General features: G+C 44.6%; 1 protein-coding gene across 1 annotated transcript in view; it reads left to right on the top strand.

Moving 5' to 3' along the window:
- LOC137374289 (cytoplasmic tyrosine-protein kinase BMX-like) overlaps positions 1-13,413 on the top strand; it is a 170,834-nt gene that overhangs the window by 26,074 nt on the left and 131,347 nt on the right. Inside the window, exons 4-6 of the mRNA XM_068040099.1 lie at positions 2,193-2,315; positions 4,578-4,645; positions 12,827-12,996. Coding sequence (XP_067896200.1) covers positions 2,193-2,315; positions 4,578-4,645; positions 12,827-12,996 — 361 coding nt within the window. The remainder of the gene's footprint in view (positions 1-2,192; positions 2,316-4,577; positions 4,646-12,826; positions 12,997-13,413) is intronic.

Genomic DNA, 13,413 nt, shown 5'->3' with positions numbered 1-13,413 from the left:
TAAAATAAACAAATATAAAAGAAAAAAGAAAAATAACTAAAAATAAAATGGGGGGCCCGTCATGCTCTGAAATGATTGAACTCAGTGTTCAGTCCGGCAGGCTGTAGTGTGCCTAATCAGTAAATGAGATGCTGTTCCTCGAGCTTGCGTTGATGTTCGCTGGAACACTGCAGTAATCCCTGGTCAGACATGTGAGCATGAGAACAGGGGGGAGTGTTGAAATGGCAAGCAATCAGAAGCTTGGGGTCATGCTTACGGACTGAGAGGAGGTGATCATTTAGTGATTACGCTACAGCCTGCCGGACTGAACATTGAGTTCAATAATTTCAGAGCATGACAGGCCCCCCTTTTTTATTTTTAGTTATTTTCTCTTTTTTCTCTTAGTTTAGTTTGGAGATACAGCACTGAAACAGGCCCTTCGGCCCAGCGAGTCTGTGCCGACCATCAACCACCCATTTATACTAATCCTACACTAATCCCATATTCCTACCACATCCCCACCTGTCCCTATATTTCCCTACCACCTACCTATACTAGGGACAATTTATAATGGCCAATTTACCTACCAACCTGCAAGTCTTTTGGCTTGTGGGAGGAAACCGGAGCACCCGGAGAAAACCCACGCAGACACAGGGAGAACTTGCAAACTCCACACAGGCAGTACCCAGAATTGAACCCGGGTCGCTGGAGCTGTGAGGCTGCGGTGTTAACCATTGCGCCACTGTGCCGCCCCTTTTTTATTTGTTTATTCTATTTTAGTTTGTTTAGTTTGCTTCTACTGTGCCTACCCACTTTTTTTAATGTTTGTGCTTGGAGTCAGGGCTGTTCACTTTACAGTCTATTAACACCCTCTCTTTACTAACGTTTGGTCTTCCAGCACACCATTAACATATTATTTGCCTTTGTTCCATGACCTTCTGGTCACTTATTCTCTATGACCTTGTCCTATCAACACCTTCTCTTTTGCTGTATCTTGCCCCACCCCTGCTTTACTTTTACATTTCTAATATTTGCCAGTTCTGATGAAGGATCACTGACCTGAAACGTTAACTCTGCTTCTCTCTCTACAGATGCTGCCAGACCTGCTGAGTATTGCCAGCACTTTCTGTTTTTATTTCAGATTTCCAGCATCTGCTGTATTTTGCTTTTATGTCAGTGAATAGAAGGTGGGTCAATGGAGGCAGTGCCGAGGAGTAGAAGGTGGCACACTGGAGGCCTTGCCAGTGAGTAGAGGAGGGGACACTGGGGGTAGTACCAGTAAGTACAGGGTGGGAGATTGGAGGGGGTGCCAGTGAGTAGAAAGTGGGTCAATGGAGGCAGTGCCAAGTAGAGGGTGAGAAACTGGAGGCAGCGCCAGTGAGTAGAGGGTGGGTCACTGGAAGTGGTGCCAGTGAGTAGAGAGTGTGGCATTGGAGATGGTGCCAGTGAGTAGAGGGTGGGTCACTGGAGGTGGTGCCAATGAGTAGAAGGTGAGGCACTGGAGGTGGTACCAATGAGTAGAAGGTGAGGCACTGGAGGCAGTGCCAGTGAGTAGAGAGTAGAGTTAGTACCAGACCTAGAATGGAGGGATGGAGCAGAGTAGAGGTGTGCACTCAGGGTGGAATAGGGAAGGAGTGGACTTGAGGACTGAGAGATGGTCGAAGATGGAGCAGAGGCTTAGCAAAGTAACTAATAATCCTGAATTTCCTCCATGTTTTGCTTCGTGTTAATTTGCCCTCAGTCCCGGTTTCCCTGCACCGCACAGCAGGTCCCATGTGGGCAGGTCAAGTGCCCCAGTCCTACATCAGAGGATCTGGATTGGCTGGTTCACTGTGCCACTGGTTCACAGTGACCATCACTCACTTTCTGTCCTTTCCATTGGTGAAAGACCTGAGTGCAGCTTCTTCCACTTCCTGCTGACAGCTCATCCAAGGTGAGAAATAACTGGTGGCTTACGTTAATGAATCCAATGTGGAAAAGATAGACTTGTTATAATACACACAAAGATATTTGTACTGACAGCATGCAGACTGCTAGAAGCTGCAGCATGACCCAACACATGACGATTCTGCATTTATGGTCGTTTCAATTCAGGTAGAGGTTCTAGAAAATACATATGAAACATTGATTTAAATGTTTGCCACAAATAGTGACTGTTTAGTTTATGATTTTAGTGCTGAGCAACCATTCATTTTCTTTGTTTTTTTTTTAAGGAATCAGAAATAATCAATGTTTGTCACTGAAATACCATAGTGGATTTTGGGCAAATGGAAAATGGCTTTGCTGTGCACAGAGATCCCGAGCAGCCCCGTGCTGTACACTGGTAACAGACGCAGGTTTGTGGTGCCCAAGGCCTTTCTTACCTGGAACACTGTTACTGCATTCAACTTATTTTCATATTATGCAAACCTAGTGTCAACAAAAGCCCTGTACTGACAGTAAACACGTAGCTTGTAATGCATACATGCTGTGGATAGCAATTGCCAGCTAGTCAAGGGATTTATATTTTAATATGCAAATCACTTACACTGAATTACAACGTTAAAGCTGTTGACAGTATTTTTGAAAACGTAAAAGATCAAAATGAAGTTCCAATGTGAAGATATTTTAAATCTAAATGATGGAGTTCTGATGTATATTTAATGAAGGATATGTGCATATATTTGTTTTTATTAACATTTTGCATAGGAACTAGGAAGCCATTCAGTCCCTCAAGCATGTTCCATCATTCAATTAGATCATGCCTGATTTGTATCTTAACCCCATCTTTGCTCCATGTCCTTCAATATCCTACCTAACTAAAACCTATTGATCTCAGTCTTGAGGACTCCACTTGTCCTCCAGTATCCACAGTTTTTTGAGGCAGAGATTTCTAACTTTCCAGCATCTTTCCTGTGATGAAGTCCTTCCTGATTTCACTCCTGAACAGTTTGGCTTGAATTTTAAGATTGTACCTCATTGTTGGGGGCTCCCCCACCAGAGGAAATTGTTTCTCCCTATCTATGTTATCAACACCTTTTAATACTTTAAACACCTCAATCAGATCGCCCCTTAATCTTCCGTACACAAGGGAATACAAGCCTAGTCTGTGCAACCAGTTCTCACAATTTAACCCTTTCAGCTGTGTGATCATTCTGGTGAATCTGTTCTACACCCCCTCCAAGGTTAATTTATCCTTCCCGAGCTGTGGTGTCCAGAGCTGAACGCAGTCTCCCAGATGTGGTCTAAGCCGAGATTTATACAACTGTAACATAACTTCCAGCCCTTTGTATTCCAGCCCCTTTCAGATAAAGGCCAATTCCAATAGCCTCTTCAATTAGTTTTGTGCCTGTCCACTAGGGAGCAGAATCAAACCCAATTCTGAATGTGAAATGAGCTGGATAGGTTTGTTTGGAGTTAATTCGTGAGTGTTTATATTGTGTCCAATTCAGCAGCAGGATGATACAAGTTGAGTCTCACTACCCACCCCCCCCAAGAAACAGCCTTCTTATTTTTGTTTAACCGGAACAGTCTTTGCCTTTCAGACTTTTTACAGCGAAAGCAGCTGGCTCTCACTTTCATGAGGCTGGCAGGCACGACTGGGAAGAACCAGAGAAGTGTGCACTGCATTTAGAAAAATGCAGGGACCAATCGTGTGGTCATGACTGGGAAAGGAAGGGGGCAGGGAGCAAATGGCTCCCTTGAGAAGCTGTGAAAGCGTGCAGTCGGTTTTAAATGTTTTAGTTTTAGTTTCAGAGATACAGCACTGAAACAGGCCCTTCGGCCCACCGGGTCTGTGCCGACCATCAACCACCCATTTATACTAATCCTACACTAATTCCATATTCCTACCACATCCCCACCTGTCCCTATATTTCCCTACCACCTACCTATACTCGGGGCAATTGCTAATGGCCAATTTACCTATCAACCTGCAAGTCTTTTGGCTGTGGGAGGAAACCGGAGCACCCGGAGAAAACCCACGCAGACACAGGGAGAACTTGTAAACTCCACACAGGCAGTACCCAGAATTGAACCCGGGTCGCTGGAGCTGTGAGGCTGCAGTGCTAACCACTGCACCACTGTGCCGCCCTTGTATGTACATGTATTCCCAACGCTAAATAACTGTCTTCATAATTTTACATTTTTGGATTGCTGTTGCTATTTTTGATTAGAGTATGTGTATTTTGATCTCAAATATTAGCAATAAAATTTACCTTGGGTTTCTGCGAACGGTCCTCAACATTGTTTGGAATTGCAGCCTCTGTCTAAACATGAGTGAGCACCTGAAGCATAGGGAGCCCTCACAAGATGTAATATAATGCTGATCAATAGTAGAGGCCCAGAAATTACAGCATCTGAGAAACTCAAATGATGAAAGCCATTAACTCCAATCTATCGTCAATCTTTCCCACGCCCATTTTACCAATATCAGTTTACGCCTAACTTTAGATCTGGAAAAGTTTCTGGATGTATAAGTTACAGTATTGCCATCACCTTTTTAATTATTATAAAGTTTATAACTAATAGTGCATTGTTAATACTTAAGAGCTTAAATTCACAACTATCAATATAGGAATGCTATTGAAATGAACTGTGCTTTTTTTTGTTGTGTTAAGGTATTTTAAAAGGAGCATCCAGTAATCGCAGATCCTCCTTACCGCTCCCTCCTGTCCCTTGTGAAAAGGTAATACTCAGCTACCTTTGTTCTTAAAATAAGATCATAAGAAATAGGAGCAGGAGTAGGGCTGTCGGACCCCTCAAGCCTGCTCCACCGTTCAATAAGATCATGGCTCCATTGATTTTAGCTTTAACTCCACCTTCCTGCTGTTGCCCATAACCCTTGACTCCCTGTAGATCAAAAATCTGTCTAACTCAGCCTTGAATATATTCAATGCCCCAGCCTTGACTGCTCCCTGGGGAAGAGAATTACAAAGATTAACAACCCTCTGAAAGAAAAGGTTCCTCCTTATCTCCGTCTTAAATGGAAGACCCCTTATTTTTAAACTGTCCCCCCAGTTCCAGATACTCCCACGAGGGGAAACATCCTCTCAGCATCGACCCTGTCAAACACCCTCGGAATCTTATATGTTTCAATAAGATCACCTCTCATTCTTCTAAGGCTGCATTTGCTGACAATGCAACCACTAGGTGGCACAGTACTGGCACATGCGCAATTGCAGCCTCATCCACTGAAACGTCACTGTCTGTGACGTCTCAGGCAGTTGCCAGTAATACAGATGGAGCTGCTCAATTTATCACAAAAAATATTAAACCTAAATCTCCTCAATGGCTGCGATCACTGCCTTTATCCCATCCCCAACAGTACCCCACTCTCTCCTGCTATAGTGCTTCTCTTCACCACTTCCTCCTGCACCCATCTGTGTGCCGCTTGCCCCCACCCTCCCTGCCCCACAGCCGCTCACTCTTGCCTCATCGTTTCCCTCCTCTCAGCCACTCACTCCAGCATCTCCCTGTCACCCCTCGGCCGCCCGCTCCCTGCCTTGCCGCTTCAGCGGCTCATTTCTCGCCCCCCGCTGCTTCTTCGGGCGGCACAGCAGGGAGCAATTGGCCGAGGGGGGGGGGAAGCGATGAGGCCGGGAGTGAGAGGCCAAGGGGGGAAGGGTGAGGGCAGGAGCGAGTGGCTGAGGTGGGGAAGCGGCGAGGTCGGGAGCGAGTGGCTGAGGGAAGGCAGCGGCGAAGCTGAATGGAGCGGGAAATTGAAAGCTGGGATGGCGGGAGAGAGCAGGTTATTGTTAGGGGGAATGGAGCCAGTGATCATGGCTATTGAGGGGTGAGGAAGTCATTGAGGTGACGTCAACGTGCGCATGCGCACATTCATACTGACAAGCTGGCAAATGTTCAGACGCACTGATGGCATCCGTGATCTCTCTGTGCATGCTCTGCAATGTCAGGAGTCACTGTGTTCTTGTAAACTCCAATGAGTGTAGGCCCAACCTGCTCAACCTTTCCTCATAAGACAATTCCTTCATCCCAGTAATCAGCCTAGTGAACCTTCTCTGAACTGCTTTCAATACAAGTATGTCCCTCATTAAATAAGGTGACCAAAACTCCACGCAGTACACTAGGTGCAGTCTCACCAATGCCCTGTACAGCTGTAGCAAGACTTCCCTACATTTATACTCCACCCCCCCTGCAATACATGCCAACATTCCATTTGCCTTCCTAATTAATTGCTGTATCTGCATGCTAACCTTTTGTGATTGATGTACGAGGACACCCACATCCCTATGTACGGCAGGATTCTGCAATTTCTCTCCATTTAAATAATATTCTGCTTTTCCAATCTTCCTTCCAAAGTGGATAACATCACATTTTCCCACATTATACGCCATCTGCCAAATTTTTGTCCACTCACTTAACCTATCTATATCCTTTTGCAGACTGTGTGCTCCTCACAGCTTGCTTTCCTGCCTATCTTTGTATCATCAGCAAATTTGACTACAATACATGCTGTCCCTTCATCCAAGTTATTAATATAGATGGTAAATAGTTGAGACCCCAGCACTGATCATGTGGCGCTCCACTAGTTACAGTTTGCCAACCTGAAAATGACCCATTTATCCCGACTCCCTGTTTTCCTGTTAGTTAGCCAAACTTCTATCCATGCTAATATATTACCCCCAACACCATGAGTTCTTATCTTGTGTATTAACCTTTTATGTTTCACTTTATCAAATGGCTTTTGGAAATCCAAATACAACTACCAGTTCCCCTTTCTCCACCCTGCTTGTTATATCCTCAAAAAACTCTAATAAATTTGCCAAATACAGTTTGCCTTTCATTGAACCATGTTGACTTTGCCTAATTGCAATATGATTTTCTAAATGTCCTGTTTACTACTTCCTTAATTTAACTTCCAGCACTTTCACAATGATAGATGTTGGACTAACTGGCCTATAGTTTCCTGTATTCTGACTCTGTCCTTTCTTGAATAGAGGTTTTAAATTTACGTTTTCCAATCCATTGGGACCTTTCCAGAATCTAGGGAATTTTGGAAGATTGCAAACAATGTATCCACTATCTCTGCAGCCACTTCTTTTAAGACCTAACCATGCAGGCCATCAGGTCCAGGGGGACTTGTTAACCTTCAGTCCCTTTAGTTTTCCTAATACTTTTTCTCTAGTGATAGTGATTGTTTTAAGTTCCTCCCTCCCTTTTGCCTCCTGATTTTTTTTATTATACTTGGAATGCTTTTTGTGTCTTCTACTGTGAAGACAGATACAAAATACTTGTTCCAGTTAATGGTTCTCACATTCTCAGCCCAGACCGCCACTCCATGGTGATTATTTTTTTGAGCAGCTTCCTGAAGTCCAAAGATCGAGTTGATCATGTTAAGATACGATCTACCTCATAGAAGAGCCAGAAACAGGAGCTCTTAATACCAAGGCACCTTACAATAAGTGTGAATAATGTTCCCACAGAGGTTTGCTGTGATTATAGTTGGCCTGGGATTTATTATCAGGAGAGATTTGCTGGATTCCATTTCACTGAAAGCATTGTCTGTTCCTGAAATTATGTGAGAAATTCTTTGCTGCTCAGCTTCATGGATGAATTGTTAAATGCTGGAGAGGGTTGTTTGTCCCAGATGTTTAGGCAGGAACATCAGGGGAACTTGTCAGCTGGCCAGTTTTTGGTTGGATGCTGTTCCTGTGCACTCTAATTGATTTGTCTTATCCCTAAGGATTTATACCTTTGTATTTTCAAGATGTTGAATTTCTGGCTGGGCAGTTGGAAAAGAAAAGCCTCTGGTCTGTTTATTGTTTGGTACATAGAGTATACAGAGCATACAGAATATACATAGAATGTACAGAGTACACTCAGGCTCCACTCAGAGCATTCAAAGACCACTCTGAGCACATAGAGTTCACACAAAGTATACTGAGTCCACAGAGAGTCAACTTGTTATCGGTAAATTGCTGTAAGATAGATTACAAATGGAATCTGTACTGAAAATATTTTTTCTTGCTGGGTTGGCATTTACTGTGTAATTTTTAGTCCAGGATTTCTCTCAGTTTTCCTTGTTGCATTCTCCCCAGTAAGATCTTTGGCTGATTTTGCCCTGTCGAAGTTGGAGACAAACTGCAATATATGTATCATTCCTGAAATTTAACGCAGAGAAGTGTGAAGTGATATATTTTGGTAGGAAGAATGAGGAGAGGGAATATAAACAAAATGGTACAATTTTAAAGGATGCAGGAACAGAGGGCTAAAAATTCCATTTTATTGGGCACATGGATTGTTATTTGTGATCTGCCCACATCAGTTCTCTCGGCGGTGGGCAACACGTAAACTTGGTTCTCCCTCCTCATTACCATGGTTGTGGCGTGGGGCCGAGTGGGTTCCTCGCTGCTGGCTGTGTCTGTGCTCAGCAAGGGGCTGAACAGGGTTATGCTGAGAGCACATGGTGCAGCCCGCACTCTGTTTTTAAAGGCAGGCTGTCCCTCTTAAAGGGAAGCCACCCTGAATAATATATCTGGAATTTAAAATGTAGTAAATGGAACCAGGGCAGAGGGACTGTTCCAGAGTAATGAATGTGACACTGGAGGCATTAGTGGTGTGGGTGGGCAGGAGGAGAGACACGTGTTTGCAGGGGGTCAGGAGACCCTCAAGGACCATCCTAAGAAGTGATTGGTAGCAGATGACCATGGGGGGTCAACTTATGGAGTCTGGCCACAAGGATGTCGCAGCAATGCCACAAGACTTCGAATGGCCTCAAGCGGGTGGCGAAGGTCAGTGAATGCCCTCACAGGCTCCAAAACCCAGAGGATGTCCATCACCAGCATCTGAGCAGTCAGAGCAGGGGAATGAGCAGACTGCCTCCAGCTCTAGTGAAGCTACAGGGGTAGAAGCATGTAGGAGTAGCAGAAATAAGAAGATACACAGTTTGTAGTTGTACAAGGAAAATGACTTGGGTGTTTAACACAATATTAGATTAGGGATATCCCTACTGTCCACCACAGAGAAGTTCATCGCAAGAGTCCTTCTCAACCGCCTCCTCCCCGTGGCTGAAGAGCTCCTACCGGAATCACAATACGGATTCCGACCATCAAGATGTGGACATAATTTTCGCAGCAAGACAACTCCAAGAAAAATGTAGGGAGCAGCAGCAACCTTTATATATGGCCTTCTCTGACCTCACAAAGGCCTTTGACTCTATTTACGGAACATCCTGCTCAAATTTGGCTGCCCGGGGAAATTTGTCACCATCCTCCGCCTGCTGCACGATGACATGTAAGCTGTAATCCTTGCCAACGGATCTGTCACTGACCCAATCCGAGTGCAAACTGGTGTCAAGCAAGGCTGCGTCATCGCACCAATGCTCTTTTCCATCTTCTTCGCCACAACACTCCACCTCATTTCCCTGAAGCTCCGTGTCGGAGTAGATCTACTCTACAGGACGAGTGGGAAACTATTTAATCTACATCGCCTCCAGTCCAGAACCAAGGCCATTCCAACCTCTGTCATCGAGCTGCAGTATGCTGACGATGCCTGCATCTGCGCACACTCCGAGGCCGAGCTTCAAACCCTTGTTGATGTATTCATGGAGGCGTATGAAAGAATGGGCCTGAAGCTAAATATCCAGAAGACAAAGGCCCTCTACCAGCCTGCTCCCACAGTGCAACACTGCCCTCCGACTATCAAGATCCACGGCGAACCACTGGACAATGTGGATCACTTCTCATATTTTGGGAGCCTCCTCTCAGCAAGGTCCGTCATCGATGATGAAACTAAACATTGCCTCCAGTGTGCCAATGCAGTCTTCGGTCATCTAAGGAAAAGAGTGTTTGACGACAAAGACCTCAAACCTGGCACCAAGTTCATGGTCTACACAGTCGCAGTGTTACCTGCCCTCCTGTATGCATCAGAAACATGGACACTGTACAGCAGACATCGCAAAGCCCTGGAGCGATATCACCAGCGGTGCCTCCACAAGATCCTGCAAATTCAGTGGTAGGACAGGTGCTCCAATATCAGTGCCCTCTCTAAGGCCAACATCCCCAGTATCGAGAGACTGATCATGGCTAGTCAGTTATGTTGGGCTGGCCACATCATCGGCATGTCTGACACAAGACTCCCAAAACAAGCTTTCTACTCCAAGCTCCGTCACGGCAAGAGGCTACCAGGAGGGCAGAGGATGTCCTTAAAGCCTCCCTGAAAAAATGTGACATCTCCACTGATTCGTGGGAATCTCTTGCCCGAGACCGCCCAAAATGGAGAAGAAGCATCCGCGAAGGTGCCAGCCAGTTCGAACAACGTCAACATGCCCAGGCAGCGACCAAGTGCAAACAGTGGGAGGAGCGTTTAGAAATTCGAGCATCCCATTCACTTGCCTCACCAGACACCACCTGCCCCACCTGTGCAGACCCAGAAATAGACTATTCAGTCACCTACAGGCCCCACAACGCTGGTTTACCAGACTGATTCCTGGGAGGGCGGGACTGACATATGAGGAGAGATTGAGTCGGCTAGGATTATATTCGCTGGAGTTCAGAAGAGTGAGGGGGGATCTCATAGAAACCAATACAATTCTAACAGGACTTGACAGGGTAGATGCTGGAAGGATGTTCCCGATGGTGGGGGAGTCCAGAACAAGGGGTCATAGTCTAAGGATACAGGGTAAACCTTTCAGGACTGAGATGAGGAGACATTTCTTCACCCAGAGAGTGGTGAGCCTGTGGAATTCGCTACCTCAGAAAGCAGTTGAGGCCAAAACATTGTATGTTTTCAAGAAGGAGTTAGATATAGCTCTTGGGTTTAAAAGGATCAAAGGATATGGGGGAAACCGGTAACAGGTTACTGAGTTGGATGATCAGCCATGATCATAATGAATGGTGGAGCAGGCTCGAAGGGCCGAATGGCCTACTCCTGCTCCTATTTTCTATGTTTCTAAATTCTCGATCACAACATGTCACTGCATAAAAAGAATTCTCCACATTTCCCTCGACTCTTTTTGTCAATTACCTTAAATCTGTGTCCTCTGATTAACAACTCTTCTGCCAGTGGAAATAGGTTTTCATAATCCCTATTAAAGTCCCTCATAATTTTGAGCACGTCTATTAAATCTTGCTCTTCTCTGCTCTAAGGAGAACAATCCCAGCTTCTCCAAACTATCCACAGAACTGCAGTCCCTCATCCCTGGTACCATTCTCGTAAATCTCCACTGCACCTTCTCCAAGGTCTTGACATCGTTCCTAAAGTGTGGCACCCAGAATTGGACTCCAGCTGGGGCCTAACCTGTGACTTACAAAGTTTTGGTACAACTGCCTTGATTTTATGCTTAGTGCTTCTAATTATAAAGCCAAGGATCCCATACGCTTTATCAACTTGTCCCACAGGCTTTGGGTATGTGCGCAGGTCTCTCTGATCCTGCGCCTCATTTAAACGTGTACCATTTAATTCATATTGCCTCACCTCATTCTTCCTACCTGCATTTTTCACTTCACACTTCTCTGCATTAAACTGCATCTGCCATGTGTCTGTCCATTTTCCAGTCTGTTGATGTCCTCCTGAGGTCTGCTATTATTCTCCACACTGTTTCCTACATTTCTGAACCATGTGTCATCTGTAAGATTTGAAATTATACCCTTTATACCCAAGTACAGGTCATTAATACATGTCTAAAAGAGCAGTGGTCCTAACACCGACAGCTGGGGATAAATGTATGTTTATACCGCTGTATGCTTCCCTTCAGTCTGAAAAACAACCATTCTCTGTTAATTAACCAATTTGTACCCATGCAACACTGCCTGTTTAATCCATTGGGCTTCGATGTTGTTAACAAGTCTATTTTCTGGCACCTTTTGAAAGTCCATATACACAACATCAACTGTAATTCTCTCTGTTACTTCATTAAAGAACGCAATCAAGTTCGTCACATACCATTTGCCTTTATGAGTCAAGAACACCAGCTGTAGTTTCTTCATTCTTTCACTTCCCACCTGCTAAAACGAGCACTATGACACAGAAAGAGGACGGGAAATAGAACATTTTTTGAAAGATCAGGAAGAGGTTACCCTAATGTTTCAGCTGAGAAATGAACCACATGGTGTAGCATTGAGCCACAGAGCCCAGATAGATCCCAGGATCAATCCCTGATCCACATTGGGTTCCTTCTTGTCAGGCAGTGGGGACAGCAGTTGGTTTCAATCTTCAGGACTAGAGAGAAGAAAAACTAACAGGGTTTCTGCTCCTCATTGCTGCCTATTAGCCTGTGCTGGAAACTATATTCAAGTGGGTGTTGAGTAAGCAAAGGATTAACTGAGCTGGGATGACGCCAAAAATTAATGAGCACTGGTCACTGGGCAAGATGCAGGGAGCAGGCCTGTTATCAATAGTTAATGAGCACTAGTTACTGAGCGAGGTGCAGGAAGCAGACCTTTAGTAATGGTTAACAAGCACTAGTTACTGAGCGAGGTGCAGGAAGCAGACCTGTAGTCAATAGTTAATAATCACTAGTTACTAAGCGAGGTGCAGGGAGCAGACCTTTAGTCAATAGTTAATAATCACTAGTTACTGAGCGAGGTGCAGGTAGCAGACCTTTGGTAATAGTTAACAAGCACTAGTTACTGAGCGAGGTGCAGGTAGCAGACCTTTAGTCAATAGTTAACAAGCACCTGTTACCAGCAAGATACATGGAGCAGGGCAAGTGTTATATGGTCCAGACTCCAGCCTGCGACAAGCAAACAACTCAAAATGAATGTCATAAAAATTACCACTCTGATTAACAATTTAAATATTCAATCATGAATATATATTTTATAGAACAAATGAATAATTAATATAAACGTTTTTGATTTCCCAAATGCCTGTCACTTACAAGGTACATTTTTATGATTGTAAATAGTGTGAACACACCTGCCTTCCTGAACCAGCAATCTCATCGTTACAAATGGTGGAAGCTTTGTACCAATATAATTCCAAAGAGCAAACCGATATCTCCTTGGTGAAGGGTGAAAAGTACTATATCATTGATGATGGAGATCAGGATTGGTGGAAAGTAAAAGATACACAAGGGTAAGGCTTTGCCTTTCTGTTTATGTTGTTTATTATTTTTATGAAATTCTCAGATGGACAATTTAGTGCATTGCCTTTGGCTAAAGGATGCTAAAGAAATCCACCGGGAGTTTCCTCACGGCTTCTCTGGTTTGCGTAACTTTAATGGGAATTCAAGGCACAGCTCGGAAACCTGCATAAGCTGGGTTTCCGCTCATCATTTGCTGAAGGAATGGTGCCTGATCAGGACAACTCCCAAGAGAACTCCCGGCAATAATATTCCTACTTTGGTCAGTTCTGCTATTGTTCTTTTCCGGGTACTTGACTCGAGGTGTGAAAACGTTCTTGGTCATTGCAGGAGTCAATTAGACAATCAGCGAAAATAATTATTGTAGCTGAAGTTAATAAATGATTGCGCTGTTCGACTCATAAATACTT

This window comes from Heterodontus francisci, chromosome 10 (genome assembly GCF_036365525.1).
Source record: "Heterodontus francisci isolate sHetFra1 chromosome 10, sHetFra1.hap1, whole genome shotgun sequence".
Lineage (NCBI taxonomy): Eukaryota > Metazoa > Chordata > Chondrichthyes > Heterodontiformes > Heterodontidae > Heterodontus > Heterodontus francisci.
This window is presented reverse-complemented; position numbering and strand designations above follow the sequence as displayed.